General features: G+C 38.0%; 1 protein-coding gene across 1 annotated transcript in view; it reads right to left on the bottom strand.

The window, feature by feature from the left end:
* dikar overlaps window positions 1-17,393 on the bottom strand; it is a 293,245-nt gene that overhangs the window by 128,675 nt on the left and 147,177 nt on the right. The window contains exon 8 of the mRNA XM_067145083.2: window positions 8,725-8,946. Coding sequence (XP_067001184.2) covers window positions 8,725-8,946 — 222 coding nt within the window. The remainder of the gene's footprint in view (window positions 1-8,724; window positions 8,947-17,393) is intronic.

The raw sequence follows: 17,393 nt of genomic DNA, 5'->3' as shown, positions 1-17,393 counted from the left end.
ACTTACGGAGCAGAAACTTGGACAATGACAAGAAGGATGAGAGTTGATTTTTAAAACAAAATTTGCCTTTAACTTCATGTTTAGATTATTTTGTCATCATAATACTGTACATCTCACAATGCCAACAGTGGGAACGATACGGAGGGCTTGGCTTGATCCTTGGGACACTATATTCGCAGATACCGGGGTTCTACAAAAGTAACAACAGCTCCTTAAACATTTTTGGTATCATGCGAAATATTAATACAACATTTATAAATGTTGCGGGTATATGGTATTAAAATTTGTTAGCATGACTAGTAGTTAACCAACAGTGAGTTTCTTTTCAAGCTAACACAAGAACTCTCCTTTAGAAAAGTGCTATTAAAGAAAGGACCTGTTTGTACACCCTCTGATACACCTGAACAATCTCAAGTGTGCAAGACCTGCCAGATAGGAGGCAGCAAGGGTCCCACTAAAATGAATCAAATGGATCAAATGAGGTGGATAGGGTTGAGGCTCTGGTCATGGGGGATTCCATCGTTAGACACTTGGGGAAAGTGTGTGGAGGAAAGGGTACCAGGATAGAGTGTTATCCAGGAATTAGGTTGAGGCAGATGTTGAGGAAAGTAGAAGAGAGGGAGGAGGGGAAGGAGAAGGTAGTAGTGTTTCACGTTGGTACCAACAATGTAAAGCAAGCTGATATAAGTACCAACATAGTTGGAGATGTGTGGGATCTGGTAAATGCAGCACGGGTGAAGTTTAAGAAAGCGGAGATTGTTATTAGTGGAATACTGTGTAGAAGGGATACTGACTGGAGGGTGATTGGGGATTTAAATGAGACTATGGAGTGGGTATGTGGGAAACTGGGAGTGAAATTTCTAGATCCTAATGGGTGGGTAGGAGATAGGGATCTGCGCTCAGATGGCCTTCATTTGAACCGCAGTGGTACGTATAAGTTAGGAAATTTGTTTGGAAGGGTAATAGGGATGTACATTCAGGGAAACGGGATGGCCTAGGGAGCGGTGATAAGGGAACAGGGAACTGGAAATCAAGTAGGGATGACATAAAATTGTTAGTGTTGAACTGTAGAAGTATTGTAAGGAAAGGAATAGAATTAAGTAATTTAATAGATATTTATTTACCAGATATTGTAATAGGAGTTGAATCAAGGCTGAGAAATGATACAATGGATGCAGAAATTTTCTCACGGCACTGGAGTGTGTATCGTAGAGATAGGATAGGAAGGGTGGGAGGGGGAGTGTCATTCTGGTGAAAGAAGAATTTGTAAGTTACGAAAAAGTTAAAGATGAGACACATGAAATTCTAGGTGTAAGGCTCATTTCTAAAGATAATAGGCAACTTGATATATTTGGAGTGTACAGATCGGGAAAGGGTAGCACTGACGCGGATTCGGAATTATTTGATAGGATAGTCAGCTATGTGGGAAACGACATGGAAAGAAATGTGATTGTAGCGGGAGATCTGAATTTGCCAGATGTCAATTGGGAAGGAAATGCGAACGACAGGAAGCATGACCAACAAATGGCAAATAAGTTAATATGGGAAGGACAGCTGATTCAGAAAGTGATGGAACAAACCAGAGGGAAAAATATCCTGGATGTGGTGCTGATAAAACCAGATGAGCTCTATAGGAAAACTGAAGTAATAGATGGTATTAGTGATCATGAAGCTGTTTTTGTGGTAGTTAAAAATAAATGTGTTAGCAAGGAAGGTCTTAAAAGTAGGACTGTCAGGCAGTTCCATATGGCTGATAAAGCAGGCAAGGCAGTTTCTAAAATGTAGCTATGATCGGTGGAAAACGGTAAATAAAAATGTAAACAGACTCTGGGATGGGTTTAAAGAAATTGTTGAGGAATGCGAAAACAGGTTTGTACTATAGGTGGTAAGGAATGGTAAAGACCCACCTTATTATAATAGAGAAATAAAGAGACTAAGAAGGAGGTGCAGACTGGAAAGAAATAGAGTTAGAAATGGCTGTGGAAGTAAGGAGAAATTGAAGGAACTTGCTAGAAAATTGAATCTAGCAAAGAAGGCAGCTAAGGATAACATGATGGCAAGAATAATTGGCAGTCATACGAATTTTAGTGAAAAATGGAAGGGTATGTATAGGTATTTTAAGGCAGAAACAGGTTCCAAGAAGGACATTCCAGGAATAATTAATGAACAAGGGGAGTGTGTATGTGATGATATTCAAAAGGCAGAAGTTTTCAGTCAGCAGTATGTAAAGATTGTTGGTTACAAGGATGATGTCGAGATAGAGGAGGAGACTAAGGCCAAAGAAGTAATAAAATTTACGTATGATAACAATGACATTTACAATAAGATACAAAAGTTGAAAACTAGAAAAGCGGCTGGAATTGATCAGATTTCTGGTGATATACTAAAGACAATGGGTTGGGATATAGTACCATATCTGAAGTACTTACTTGATTATTGTTTGGTCGGAGGAGCTATACCAGATGAATGGAGAGTTGCTATAGTAGCCCCGGTGTATAAGGAAAGGGTGATAGACATAAAGCTGAAAATGACAGGCCAGTAAGTTTGACATGCATTGTATGTAAGCTTTGGGAAGGCATTCTTTCTGATTATATTAGACATGTTTGTAAAATTAATAACTGGTTCGATAGAAAGCAATTCGGTTTTAGGAAGGGTTATTCCACTGAAGCTCAACTTGTAGGATTCCAGCAAGATATAGCAGATATCTTGGATTCTGGAGGTCAAATGGACTGTATCGCAATTGACCTGTCTAAAGCATTTGATAGGGTGGATCATGGGAGACTACTGGCAAAAATGAGTGCAATTGGACTAGACAAAAGAGTGACTGAATGGGTTGCTATATTTCTAGAAAATAGATCTCAGAGAATTAGAGTAGGCAAAGCTTTATCTGACCCTGTAATAATTAAGAGGGGAATTCCTCAAGGCAGTATTATTGGACCTTTATGTTTTCTTATATATATAAATGATATGAGTAAAGGAGTGGAATCGGAGGTAAGGCTTTTTGCGGATGATGTTATTCTCTATAGAGTGATAAATAAGTTACAAGATTGTGAGCAACTGCAACGTGACCTCGAAAATGTTGTGAGATGGACAGCAGGCAATGGTATGTTGATAAACGGGATTAAAAGTCAGGTTGTGAGTTTCACAAATAGGAAAAGTCCTCTCACTTTTAATTACTGCGTTGATGGGGTGAAAGTTCCTTTTGGGGATCATTGTAAGTATCTAGGTGTTAATATAAGGAAAGATCTTCATTGGGGTAATCACATAAATAAGATTGTAAATAAAGGGTACAGATCTCTGCACATGGTTATGAGGGTGTTTAGGGGTTGTAGTAAGGATGTAAAGGAGAGTGCATATAAGTCTCTGGTAAGACCCCAACTAGAGTATGGTTCCAGTGTATGGGACCCTCACCAGGATTACCTGATTCAAGAACTGGAAAAAATCCAAAGAAAAGCAGCTCGATTTGTTCTGGGTGATTTCCGACAAAAGAGTAGCGTTACAGAAATGTTGCAATGTTTGGGTTGCGAAGAATTGAGAGAAAGAAGAAGAGCTGCTCGACTAAGTGGTATGTTCCGAGCTGTCAGCGGAGAGATGGCGTGGAATGACATTAGTAGACGAATAAGTTTGAATGGCGTTTATAAAAGTAGAAAAGATCACAATATGAAGATAAAGTTGGAATTCAAGAGGACAAACTGGGACAAATATTCATTTATAGGAACGGGAGTTAGGGATTGGAATAACTTACCAAGGGAGATGTTCAATAAATTTCCAATTTCTTTGAAATCATTTAGGAACAGGCTAGGAAAGCAACAGATAGGGAATCTGCCACCTGGGCGGCTGCCCTAAATGCAGATCAGTATTGATTGATTGATTGATTGATTAAGTGTGTGAAGCACAAGAAGCTTGTATATGTGGAGCCCATGTTTAGGAAGTGTTGATCAAATCTGTGTTAGATATTTTGAAAAAGATGGTGGAATGGATCGACGTGGAAAAAAAAAAAAAAAAAAAAAAGGGAGAGATTAAATGTAGTTATTTGTGTTCTGAATTTCTAGCAAGATTTTACAACTAGTAGCACTGCAAAATGGATAGTTTCTTCTTTATTTTCATATAGAAATATTATACAGTAGTCCCACTAATCCAAATTAATTGGGACAGGGGCCTGTTTCGATTGGCTAATTTTTGGATTACCAGATTCTTTTTTTTTCCCTTCCAAAATCCAGCACTGCATCGCAACTATGAAGTTTGGCGTGGAATAACTGAACAGGTATAACCAACTCTGTGAAAAAAAATAATAAGAGTGGCCAATATTTGTGGAGTGTAGCGTTTGGTTAATTTCTGGTCCTTGATTCACAACCTGACTAAGAAGACTGGAAACGAGAAATGAAGAAGAAAAAGGATAAAAATTATTTTTAAAAAAACATTGAAAAATGCTAAGTTAACCCTAGAGCAAGTAGAAACTCTGATAATTACTTGGTAGCGGGTGCTTGTTTGTAAAATTTAAAAGAGTGAAGAGAAGTAAAGAAAGGGAAAAATATAACTTCGAAGTAACAAGACAAAAGGAATGAATGAAAGGTAAGAAACAAGTAGGTTTTGGACCAAATGAGTCAAAATAGGTAACAAACAGAGTTCAAATACAAAATGGAGGATATACATGAAAGGATGCCACTACAATAAGAATGGGCAACCAAGATGGTTACAGTAACATAGAAGAAAAGGGGTATGTTATAGGAACTAAAGAAGGGACACAGCGATGTACAGAAAGGTGGATAATAAGTGAAGGAGAGAAAGTTTGGACGAGAAACCTATAGATGTACCCACACTAGACACTACAGGTCCAGGATTATATGGGAAGCTGCGGAAATATGTAGAAATCCTAACAATTTCAACAGGGACACCGGCTATCAATTAAGTAATACCTGGTTGCCAGCCATTAAGAATTTACGTAGGTAGTTCCCTCCCCTGCCCCTACACAAATGTTATTTCGTCTCGGTATTTTTTCCAAATTCGTACGTTCCTCGTTGCCAGATGTTTCATTCCAGGCTTATGTGTATGTCTTACACCTGTCATATGTTACGCAAACACATTATGTGAACCGCTTAGTCTGATTGTGATAGTTCGGTCAACTTCCGCTTCGAACGCTAGCGTTGTGCCACGTCCTGGCGCCCACCTGGTGGTGAATGAACGTACCATTTCCACTTCTACTTCTATTATAACGCTCCAAATTCAAAAGTGTCATTGTTTAAGAAGTCTTTCTCGTGGACAGTCGAGAATTCTTCTGACAACGCAGAGCACAGTTTTCTGCGAAACTATTAAGAATTTCACCTTATTTTCTTGACATGGCACATGCCCAAAAGCCTATACAATATCATGTCTATAAGTACGGGCCGTGAAAGCATTAATGGCAAATCTAATTACGTCTGACATCATCATAGGTGGAACAGGACGAACAGCTAGTACTCTATAATCTTGAAAGAAAATTTAATAATAGTTGATAAATTATTTTTATAATAAGATCACTGGTAGTGTCAGCCTCACATTCTCAAAATCATGGCTTTGGCAGATGTTGAGATAGTTGGATTTTTGAAGGACAGAAAAATCTTTGTCATACCATTTTGTAGATATTTAGAAATTTCACCATGATCCGTATTGAAGTGGGATTACAATAAACTGAAATTATTAAGGGTCCACCTATTCAATACAATGACATTTATTAGTGTGAATTGAATGGGTTAGATACGTTGATAATACATTTGTCATTATGAATGAAGAGTTCAAGAATGCAACCTCTACCTTGCAAGAACTAAACAACATCGAGCCCCACATTAAATTTACACTTGAGTCAAAAAATAATAAATTAATTAATTTCCTAGATCTAACTATTCTTAGAAACCCTTTTCCTCCGTCATATAAAATTTTCAGGAAACATACACAAAATGCCAATACCATTCGTCAAGACTCCACACATCCCCAAACACACAAACGTGCAGCGTATAGTAGCATGGTTTACCGTGCCTTCCCGATACCTACGACAAAGAAAGATCTCAACAATGAACTCAACATTATGTAAGGGCAATCGCCAAATTTAATGGTTATAACAGATCATTCATTGAACAGATAATCAATAAACTCAGGCACCGGCTTAAGACCACACACACACAAAAAAAAAAAAACACCTAAAGCTACCATTTCATCTACTTTTAATTTCAACAGCCATGTCTATAAATATACCAATCTCTTTCGAAAACATAACGTAAACATTTTCTTGGAATTAATAACAGGACTTCATAAATTTTACACAAATCATCATCTATCAATACCTCCAACAGATTTTCTAAATCTGAAATCTATAGATTAAAGTGTAATGACTGCAGCGCTTCATACGGGGGTCAAACAGGATGCAGTTTCACGACCAGACATTCAGAGCACGTCAACACAGTAACATAAGTTTTCTGTCATATGCCAACATATTCATGATTCTAATCATAAGTTCATTGACACTGAACATGATTTAGAGATCCTTCAAATAACAAACAAAGTGCCAATCATGAACATTATTGAAAATTGTTTTATTCATTGTGATCATTATTTCAATCCTAATTATAACTTGAATGAAATTTCTGAGAGACCCAATATTCCTTTTGATCTCTTAATTAATTGGCTAAAGACTTCCAAAAAACAACTTGATCTTTCAAACCATACGCAATACACATCCCCATCAGTTACCCCCACTACCTCATCCTTCCGCTCCACCCTAGCTCCCTGACAGTTGCTCCTCCTCCACCCTTCCCCTCCCCTCTCCACGCTCCTTAACCTTGTGAGCACATCCATCAGTCCAGCTCCGTCTGTCGGTCAAACAGGCTGCTCAAGGTGAGTTTGTTTCTAGTTATTTCTTTTCATTCCTTCCTTCCTTCCTACCTTTTGCCTAATTTGGCTTTTAATTTCTTCTTCAGGTTCCAAACCAGATATTGAAGCGGGAATCAATTTTTGGGTCATACTAAGACCATCACATGACCGTTTATTCTTTCGGAACCACCTAAACCACAGATTAAACAAGTGTCAACCTTACATGACAATATAGAATTCTGCAGCTTAAATTCAACAAGACTAAAGACATATACAAGCTGGACTATACACTATGTGTATAAAACAACGGAGTCATCATCATTTTTTTAAAAGGATTTTATATTAGAGTGCAATATCATCTTGTACCATAATTTTATTTAGTATTCGTCTTATGTAGGTGTTATAATGTGTTTTAAATTGTTTTAAGATTGTTTGTGATTGTCTAATTTGACTCTATGGCTGATGATAGCATGATACAAGTGTTGAAAATAGTACCTTATGTAAACGACATGCGATTAATTCACACTAATAAATGTCATTATATTGAATAGGTGGACCCTTAATAATTTCAATTTATTGTAATACCACTTTGTACATTGACATTTAAAAATTATTATTAGAACACTTGCTGCCCATTCAGCAAAATCCAACTTGGTAAATAACAAAACTTCTTACGAGTTTTGCAACTTGATGGCAATAAAACTGAGATGCAGTTAATGCAAGGCATCATTTTATGAGAGCTACAAAAGATAGTTATCATCATCATGCGAATGAGCTTCAAGATATACAATTTTGAATTATGTTTCTTGATACTTCAACAGTGTTCATCAAATGTAATGTTAAAATGATGTTAGGGGGGGAAAAGTATAGATTTCACTGCAATTTAAGGCATTAGCCTTTGCTGGCGAGATGTAGTGTTTACAGTGCAATATGTCTTGTGGTATGGGCTAGAATAAATTTGTTACTTTCATTTACCTGTCTCAGTCTCATCCTTGGCTTTGACAATATGAAAGTGACTAAGGTATGAGAGGTGCTAGTAATACCATTTCTTATGCAGCCAGTCCTGTTATGAATGATATAAAAACATCACTCATAGAGTCGGTTGGTGCATGGATTTCAATGGGCTTGGCAGACTGATATGTAATAGCAACTTCTGGCTCAGAAAGCAACAGGAAACTACATCACTCATTTCCCTAGTGTGCCTCTCCAGTGACGATTAGACTATCTATGACAGCTGTTGGCAGAGCTGTAAAGGATTAAACCAGCCTTCGGGCTGAATACCCAACATACATACTTAATATAAACAAATATTCCTATTCCTACTTTCCATAAACATCCACAATTGTGCCATGATAATGCCATAATGCTGCAGGATATATCACAGAATAGTTAAACTGCATTAAATACATCAAATGCAAAAATATTCAAACATTCAACAATAAATTAATCATAAATAAAGATGAACTAAGCAATCAAAGCATAGGCACAAAACCTTCTGAGAAGTTCACAACTAACACATAACATGAGTTACACGCACAAATAAGTGCAATGTTACAAAACATATTCATGGAAATTTATCTCATTGCTATTATCTACAATACCTATATTTTAATAACTTTCAAACAATACAGATCCAGCTGCATCTGATTTTAATAATCACTGGTTGAAGTATTATGCTATCAATTCTAACTCCATTTTACTTATTTAATAGCCAGGAATGTCTTTATTATTTTGTGAGTGCTGATGTTGACACCACTTTTCCTGCATTGTTGATGCTTTAAGATTAGAACATAATAATATTAGTAGGTGAGGGGAAAAACAAAGCTGCAATTCATAAGACATTAAAAAAAAAACTACTGTTAACTAAATTGAACTACTCACACTTGGGAGCTGCGCAGCTTACGTCTCAGGCCTTGGATCACTATCTGCCCAGTAGCTGACGACAAGGAATTGTTGGTCTGCCGCCCAACAAATGTACTGCTTCGATTTGAACGATTATCACTGATCGAGTCGACTAAACTGCCCGTACTCCCACATTCAGAATTGGTGCGAGAAATAGATCGCAGAAGAGCCCTATTAGACCGACTCTCCTGTTGTAGTAACCTAGTCACACATGATACAATTAGAAGAAAATTAAACAAAACATATTCAAAAAAAGAAAAAGCTGTACTTACTATTCCTTTATTCAGAACTTTAGAGGAAACTATTCATGAACAGTTAACCAGTTACTCACATCAGTATTTCTAGCCACTCCCATAAGGACGTCTATGTTCCAGAGTAAACAGATCAAGTATAAAAATAATACTAAGTGTAAATCATAGTTTAACAGTTTCCAGTCTGGAGGTTTGGTTGAAATGATGAACCTTGAGTTTAGAAAAGCTCAAATCACTTTGTTAATGGAACTGAACACTAATGCAGTAGCCTGCAACTGTACCAGCAGAGTGAAAGTCTAAATAATGGAAGGCTTTCAGACGGTCATAAATTTGGAAGGACCGAGCGAGTTGGCTGCATAGTTGGCTGTATAGTTGATAACTTGAATTTGGGAGATGGTGGGTTCGGTCCCCACTTTAATACTGTAATGCTCACATTAATGAAAATTAGGATATGTAACACAAACGTGCTACGGCTATGGAAACAAGTTTTGCATTCGGGAGACGTGTGGGTTCGAACTCCACCATTGGCTGTCCTGAGAATGGTTTTCTGTGGTTTCCCATTTTCACTTTCAGGTACAGTAAATACCAGACAGTTCCTATTTATTCGCCACATTTGATTCCTTCCACCTTCTTGCCCAAAATTTTTTTCATCATCATTTCATCTTTATTAGCTCCTCAACTGAGGTCGACGACAGAAGGGCATCTTGCTGTATAAACATGCCATACAAATTCATCTCACCTCATACCCAAGCCCGTTTCAAGAAATGGGACTAAGGGGGTGGACATACATACAGCATATCTAACACTGACTTTTTTCTATATTGTACAGATAGTATTGTAATATTCAAAAAAGTTATAAGGGCTTTCTTCACAATCAAAATGGTAGCTGTTCACTGTGCAAGGATGCACCCTATCCCTCATGGTGATTTGTTAACTTCTCTATGCACTTCTTTTATTTTGTGGTTACTATATAAAGTAATACTCTTTCAAGTACATTGTTTAATAAATAATATTTTTAATTTAGTGTCAAAAACAATGCATTGATTTTTCAAAATCCTCAGAACTATATTTTTATCTGAAGAACTTTTCAACACAAGGCAGTGATCTTGCATCATACTTTAGATGGGCGTGGAGTTGGCATATGAGCTGACTATCCATAGCCTAGAACCAGTTGGTACTGTAGCGGAGTGTGCTGCCTTGCTAACAGCAAATGCTCAGGTCCCAATTAACCTCTCATTTATTGACAGAAGCAAATGTGTTGAGTTTTTGAGCGTTATCTGTGACTCAATGCACGAAATAAACACCATTAGGGCAGAGTTTACTGAACTACCTCCATCGAAGGCTCATGTAAACAGATTGAAGGCCAGAGCACACTACTACTCAGGGTGTATTCAAGATTTACTTGCGATGAAGCCTGATGCGGACCTTGTATCTGTGTTAGGCTGTTGACAGTTGTTTCTACCATTTCTGCTGAACATGATCTTTTCTTAGCCAGCAGAGATATTGAAAACCTGTCGATTTCTGAAAAATGTAATTCTGCTGATCCTACCTCTAACAATTCATCAAACCTGGTCGTGTTCTCTACCTATAATCAAGGTGCATGTTGTGTGACAGTCCTCATTTTGGAAAACTTGTTGTCTAGATTCAACTCTAATTGCCCTCATAACTCATTAAAACATATTTTCATGGAGTAAAAAATTTTTCGGTCAATTCTATTGAAGAGAGTAAAAGATTCCTCCGATTCTTGGTGGAATTAACCGATACTGATAATGTTTACTCTGTAGATGATTTGGGTATTTTCCGCACCCTCTTCTCTCACTGTGAAGGAATCTTGAAGAGAGAAATATCTGAAGCAATATCACGAAATCTATCGATTAATGCTTTCCATGAACTTGTACTGTCTAAATTCATTCCCTCCCTTGCTCTCCAGCACTGCTTTAGGACACAGTTTCTGCATGAGAATTTACTTATGTTCTGGACTTGAGATTTTATTGCAAGGTGTTTAAGATATCTGTGCCCGAAAATGGTGGCAAGGATTTTGAAGGGAATATCTTTTTCATACCGCTCCTATCTTTCTCTGACTTGGTGTCCGACCAATTTTGATGAACTGGAAGAGGCGTGTTAATTTGCTGAGGATGTTAAACATGGAGATGTGTCTATACCTGTCAACTTTCTCCCTCCTGTCAAACCTGTGTGACCTGTTCCTTTTCAAACCTATAAAGTAAATGGCCGTAAGTGCTTCAATTGTGGCTTGAAAAACCATCTGAGGAATGCTTGCACTGCAGTTAAATGCAATTCTAGTGATTGTTGCTATACCTGTGGTTCTAGATAACACCTTAAGAGTAATTGCCTCTTGTCTGTTCAACATAGTGGTCAATGACTACATATTAAAAAAAGGAGTGTAACTTTCCTATTTTCAAAATTCTGTTGTCTATGAAAAGATAATTTATCCCCATGAGTGTAATAAGAGTTCCACTCATGTCGCTCCTCAAGTTACTTGTACTCTCATTGAAGTTAATAATGAACCTGTAAAAGCCTTGATTGATTCAGGAAGCATGGTGTGTTTGACAGATTCTGCATGGTATTACCACACAAAGTTTTCATGTAAATGGCCTGAGTTGCAACATACCAATGTAAAATGCGTCACTGCTAATTGCCAATTCTTAAAAATCTTTGGTTTGGTGAAGGTCAATTTAAGGATCGGTAATTTTATCAGGAAGATCAAGTGTTTAGTAACACCTAATCCTTCCTGCAATTTAATCCTAGGTAAAAACTTCTTGTCTAGCGACGGCATACTGTTAGACCTGAAAAGTAGAAATTTCTTTTTAAAATTTACTCCTAACGTTAAATTTGATTTAATCAATGTTCCGTTGAATGCTCCAAAAGTTTGTTGTGTTGTTTACCCCCCTCTCATGAAACTAACGACATCGACTGTCTTGATCTAAGTCATTTAGGTAATGTGGAAGCTAATCAAGTCCGTGCTCTTTGTAAGCAATTTCCTAAAGTCTTCACCAGCAAGTTAGGTTTAACTGATATTTTAGAATACGAAATTGAGTTATCGGACAACCAACAGGTTAGATCTCCCCCTTATTGTCGCTCGCCACCACACATGCTTGAGTTAAAAAAGATTATAGAACAAATGGAGAAAGTCGGTGTTATTAGGCCTTCTACCTCACCATATGCTTCCCCAGTATTCTTGGTACCTAAGCCCTCCAGCGGCTTTAGGGCAGTTATCGACTAACATGCCTTGAATAGTAAGATAGTCCTTCAATCTATCCTGTGCCAGACTTGCACACCTGTTTTGGGTGGTTTTCTGGGGCAAAATTCTTCATTGTACTGGACATGAACCAGGCGTACTATCAGGGGCATTTATCTAAACAATGTATTCCCCTTACTGCATTTATCACAGATTGGAACCTATACGAGTTCTTGAGGTTGCCTTTTGGGTTATCATGTGGTGCTGCTGTTCTTACCAGGTTGGTGAACTCTATACTCTCGGATATTAAGTTCAAATTTGTGTTCAACTATTTGGACGACCTTGTAATCTTCTCTAACACCTTCGAGGAACACACGGCCCACGTTAGGGAAGTTTTAGAACGTCTGAAGAAAGCCGGGCTTACCGTGAAACTATCAAAAGTTGCATTCGCTAAGCCAAGCATGTCTTTTTTTTCGACATGTAGTTTCGTCCAATGGTGTCTCAGTAAACCATTCTAGAACTCAGGCCATCAGAGACTTCCAACCCCCTAGGGATGTTAAAGGTGTTGCCTGCTTCATCGGTATGGTGAATTTTTTTAGGAGATTCATCCCCAACTTTGCTGAAATTGCTGCTCCTTTGAATTCTCTTAGACGAAAAGATGTAAAGTTCACCAGGGATAGTGCCCAACAAGTAGCCTTTGATTCATTAAAAGTTGCACTAACGAATGCCCAGTGTTGGTGATCCCACATTTTCAATAAGTGCTTCATCGTACAAACAGATGCCTCAGGGAAAGCTACTGCCGGTGTGCTCTTACAAGAATATGAGGATGGGTGTAGGCTTGTACCCTATGTATCTAGGATTCTTACAAACCTAGAAAGCAAACACTCTAGTCTTGCTGTATTGTTTGCCCTTGAGAAGTTTAGGCCCTTCATTGAACACATAAACCTTGACCTAGAAACAATCAAGTTCTCTTTTGCGTATGAAATCGACCCAAAAGAATTGGTAGGATCACTAGATGGGTACTTTGAATTTCATAGTTAGGCACATCAGAGGTTCGGAAAATGTCATCGCTGATAGCTTGAGTAGGATGTTTGATGGAAATTACAGAGCTGATGTGAAACCTGATGTTGAAAAACTGGAAGTAAATGTTGTTGGCATTAGTGCCATCCTTTCGGATCTTCCTTTATTGTAACATGAATTTGGAGATTATAAAAAATCAGACCCAGAACTGAAAGGGATCATTGACAAAATTAACGATGGGACTGAAATAAAACCTTACTCTCTACCTAAGGGTGTTCTTTGTTGCAAAGGCCAGAAGGACCATAATTTCAAAATTGTTGTCCCTAAGATCCTCATGCCAGTCGTATTTAAGTATTACCACTGTTCTCCTATTGGCGGTCATTTGGGTACATTCAAAACTAGGCAGAAAATCAGACAGTTCTTCATCTGGAAGAAGATGGATAGTGACATCAGAACTATGATTAAATCTTGTAAATCTTGTGCAATTAGTAAGCCTAACTTGAACAAACATGTTGGATTATTGTCATCATCGCAAGCCTCTTGCCCTATGGAAAGGCTACTCATTGACTACACAGGCCCTTCCCCTACGTCTTCTCTGGGAAACACATCTTCATGTGTATCGATGCATTCTCTCTGTTTTGTTGGATCTTTCCCACTAGATCTACTAACTCTCGAACTATCAGCTGTTGAATTCTATTTTTGCATCCTTTGGTCCTCCCAAGTTTCTAGTTACTGACAATCCCAGTTCCTTCCTTCGAAATGTGCATCTCCCATGTTACTACCACTTCGTACTATCCGAACCCATCACATTGAGAAGATGAATATAAATCTGAGGTCTGCTCTGATAGCATATCATCATGAGAACCAATTCAAATGGGATTCTTGCCTACACTGGTTGGCCCATGTATTCAACTCTTGTTATTCACGAATCACATGGTAAGACACCTATGTCTCTCATGTTTAGTTATACCCCATATTCTCCAATGTCCAACGAGCTTTGTATCTAAGATCTTCTGCCCAATCTGTCTAAATCAAATGGTGTTCAAAAAATTTGGTATGAAGCCAAGAAGAATTTGTCTATATCATATGAGAAGGTCAAGTATAAGTATAACAAAAGTAGAAAATCAACTAAGTTGAAAGTCGGTGATCAAGTGTTTGTTAAGTGTTACCCCATCAGTAAGGCCGTCAATTTAAGTTTTCAGTAAAGCTTGCTCCTAGATATCAAGGCTCTTGTACTGTATTACAGTTTCTGTCTCCAGTATCTGTATTGGTGAGCAATTCTATCACTAAGCAAATTAGGCGTGTTCAATCTTTTCCAAATTAAAGTTGGTTAATTGGTAATGTTACCCTACCCCTCTACTGGGTGAATGCAACTTTTGTAACAGTCTTGTGCATTTGGTCGCACCTGGTATGCATACTGCAGGTTGGTGAGCGAATTAATTTGTTTTCATTATGTTATGTATTTGTGGAACTGTGATGAGTGAACCTTTTCGGGTAATAATGTTAATGATGGATAACTTGCAACCTAAGAATTTTGTGTAAAGTTACTTGTCTTGGTGAAATTGCACTGGTTCCCTAGATTATTACCATTTGGTATTCGAACCTTGTGCTTGAGTAGTGTGCTGCTAAATTACCATTTTGGTATTAATTCCTTTGATCTTACTAATATTACTTCCGGATTTGTTTCTTCCCTACTCGTTACTGTGAGTTGAGTTAAATGAATTATTCCTTGCCTGCTTCTTTGTGGAATATTGAGTTCTGGATCCATCTATGGTGACGTGACTCGATCATTGCTGAGCTATCATGTGTTTGTGCTAGTAGTGAGTGGAGTGTGTTTACTGCATGAAAGATTTTCCATTTTAATCATCCTTTCATTGAGAGAGAGAGAGAGAGAGAGAGAGAGAGAGAGAGAGAGGTGTGTGTGCTTGGTAGTGTCTGGAGCTGTTTTCTATGTCATCTATTTATTGGGCGATTATTGGTTATTGTGCAGTACTGTTGGTCGGTGTCGGAGATGGTAGCCTGTTTGCTTAGTGCATGGACTCTACGTCTTAACCATTCCTCCTTTTCTCACTACTGATCTCTTGTACTTGCCTGTTTCTAACTGGTCATGTACCCTCTTCTCAGTTATCTCTGTCAACTGGTTCTGGTATATTCTTCTGCGAGTGACCTTTCACTAAATTTGTGTACCTTGTAAATGTTATGATGTAGATTTAATAATCTGACTTATCCTTCTTGAGATTGTTTCAAAACCCTATTATCCATCTCTTACCTTGGTGGGGTTTGGTTTGGTGCACTACTGTGAGCATTGTGGTTGAATTATTTGTTCCGAACTTTGGCCATACACTGATTGGTGTTTGGTTTTCATCCCTTGAGTTGTGGACTGCATGTGGTGATGTGTGATTTACCATACCTACTAGTAGTTGTTAGTGTTGTTGGGTGCGATGGAAAAGGATTCTTAACCTGAGGAGTGATTCTCCTTTTGAACCTAAATGGAATGGTCCTGATCCTGGGTTTATGCTTTATTACTGTGCTATGATTTTGATTTGGTGTGGAATTTGGGATGCTATTAGGGCTGCAAGGCATGTTGTCGAGGACTGTAATCTTTTAATCTCTTATGAGCTGATTCATGTATCATGGTAGTCATTATTGTTATTGTGTTATGTCGGGTGTTAGATATTTATGGCACTTTGGTAGGGACGTGTATTGCTTTTAAGCTACCTCTGTGTTCCAGTAGATTTGGCCATTTGTTAACACATGTCTGCAACTCAGGTTGGATAACGTTGTCTTGTTGGAAATACTTCTTGATTTTTTGTGGGTTCTTGTTATAAAATCTAATGTTTTCCTGCATTACCTATGGATCGATGCCATCATTTTATAACTTGTAATTCTGTAACATTCATCGAAAGTTATCCTGCCAGCCTGTGGCCTTTTTCCTCAGTGGAACCTTTTGTATCCACAGATATTACAGACTGGTCATCTTAACATTCTATGGTCTTGGTACGTAGATAAGTATGGGATTATCTAGTATTTCCCAGGCAGTACTGAGGTCACCCTGCTGAAAGATTATGGGCTCTTTTGGTTGTGTTCCTTCCTTCTTTATAGTTCTATTGAGCGTTTTCTATCGTCCTGCCTCATTATCTTCCACTTATGTTTTATTGACCTGGTCTCCTGTGGGATAGGAGGAGGTAACTGTTTAGCTGGTGAGCAACAGGGTGGATTTTGGATGCCACTTATTTCTAGTCCAGTTTAGCTGAGGTCCCGTGACGACATCCGGTAGTGTACGTTGTGGAGGTCATTTCTCCTTATCTTCCTTGATGGTAATTTACTGGAGGTGTATTTCTTAACCTTTTTATTTAATCAGATGTGCCCTTGAGGAATGTACTTTCTTTAGGAATTCTTTGGAGTCTGTTGGTTTCGTGACTTCTTATTGTGCACCCTCTTGAGTTCCTTGTTTGAACCATGCCTATCCTGTATTTCTCATGGTGTTTATAGCAGACTTACCATGTGTTAATTTCCTTCTTTCAATCTGCTAATCTTGGCGTGGTATCTTTTGATGTGTCTGTTGTGGATGACCAACTGACCGCAAACCCACCATCTTGTAAACTATAGGAGTATCCTAACGTGTCCATCTACACTACCATTGCTCGAACAAATGTTACCCCTTTAACCATGAGTTTTTTTAAATAACTTTTGATCTGATCATTTGATATTATTCTGGTCTGTTAGTAAGTGTAGTTTGAACTTCCTTTCTTGATTTCCTAGGTAACGTGGGTAATTATGTACATGAGATGTTGATTCCTACCTAGTAAGGATGTTTGTTGATTGTTAATTCAAATTTGGTGCAAATGATGAGCTCACCATCTTGTAGTTCTGAGTGCGGTATCTGCTAAAATATTTAATTTTTTTCCGAGTCCATATCTGAGCTAATCTAAATTCGGTTAGTGCGAAAGTTCTTGGCTCTGTGCCTACCTGTGTGGTGTTTTTGTGTTAATTAGTGGTGCCATGAGTTCCCTTGGTATTGTAATTTGTGAACGTCCCTCTGTCTATTGGTTGTGTTGCTAATTACTTTGTGGTCATTAACTGCTGAAGCATATTTATTTATTCTCCTCCTCGTTGTTTTCTCTGCTATCAGTGCTCACATTATCTGACACTCACTTGTAAGAATAGGTGTGAATTGTCGG

Source organism: Anabrus simplex, chromosome 4, assembly GCF_040414725.1.
Source record: "Anabrus simplex isolate iqAnaSimp1 chromosome 4, ASM4041472v1, whole genome shotgun sequence".
NCBI lineage: Eukaryota > Metazoa > Arthropoda > Insecta > Orthoptera > Tettigoniidae > Anabrus > Anabrus simplex.
The sequence above is the reverse complement of the archived record's forward strand: the minus strand, read 5'-3'. Positions and strand labels throughout refer to the sequence as shown.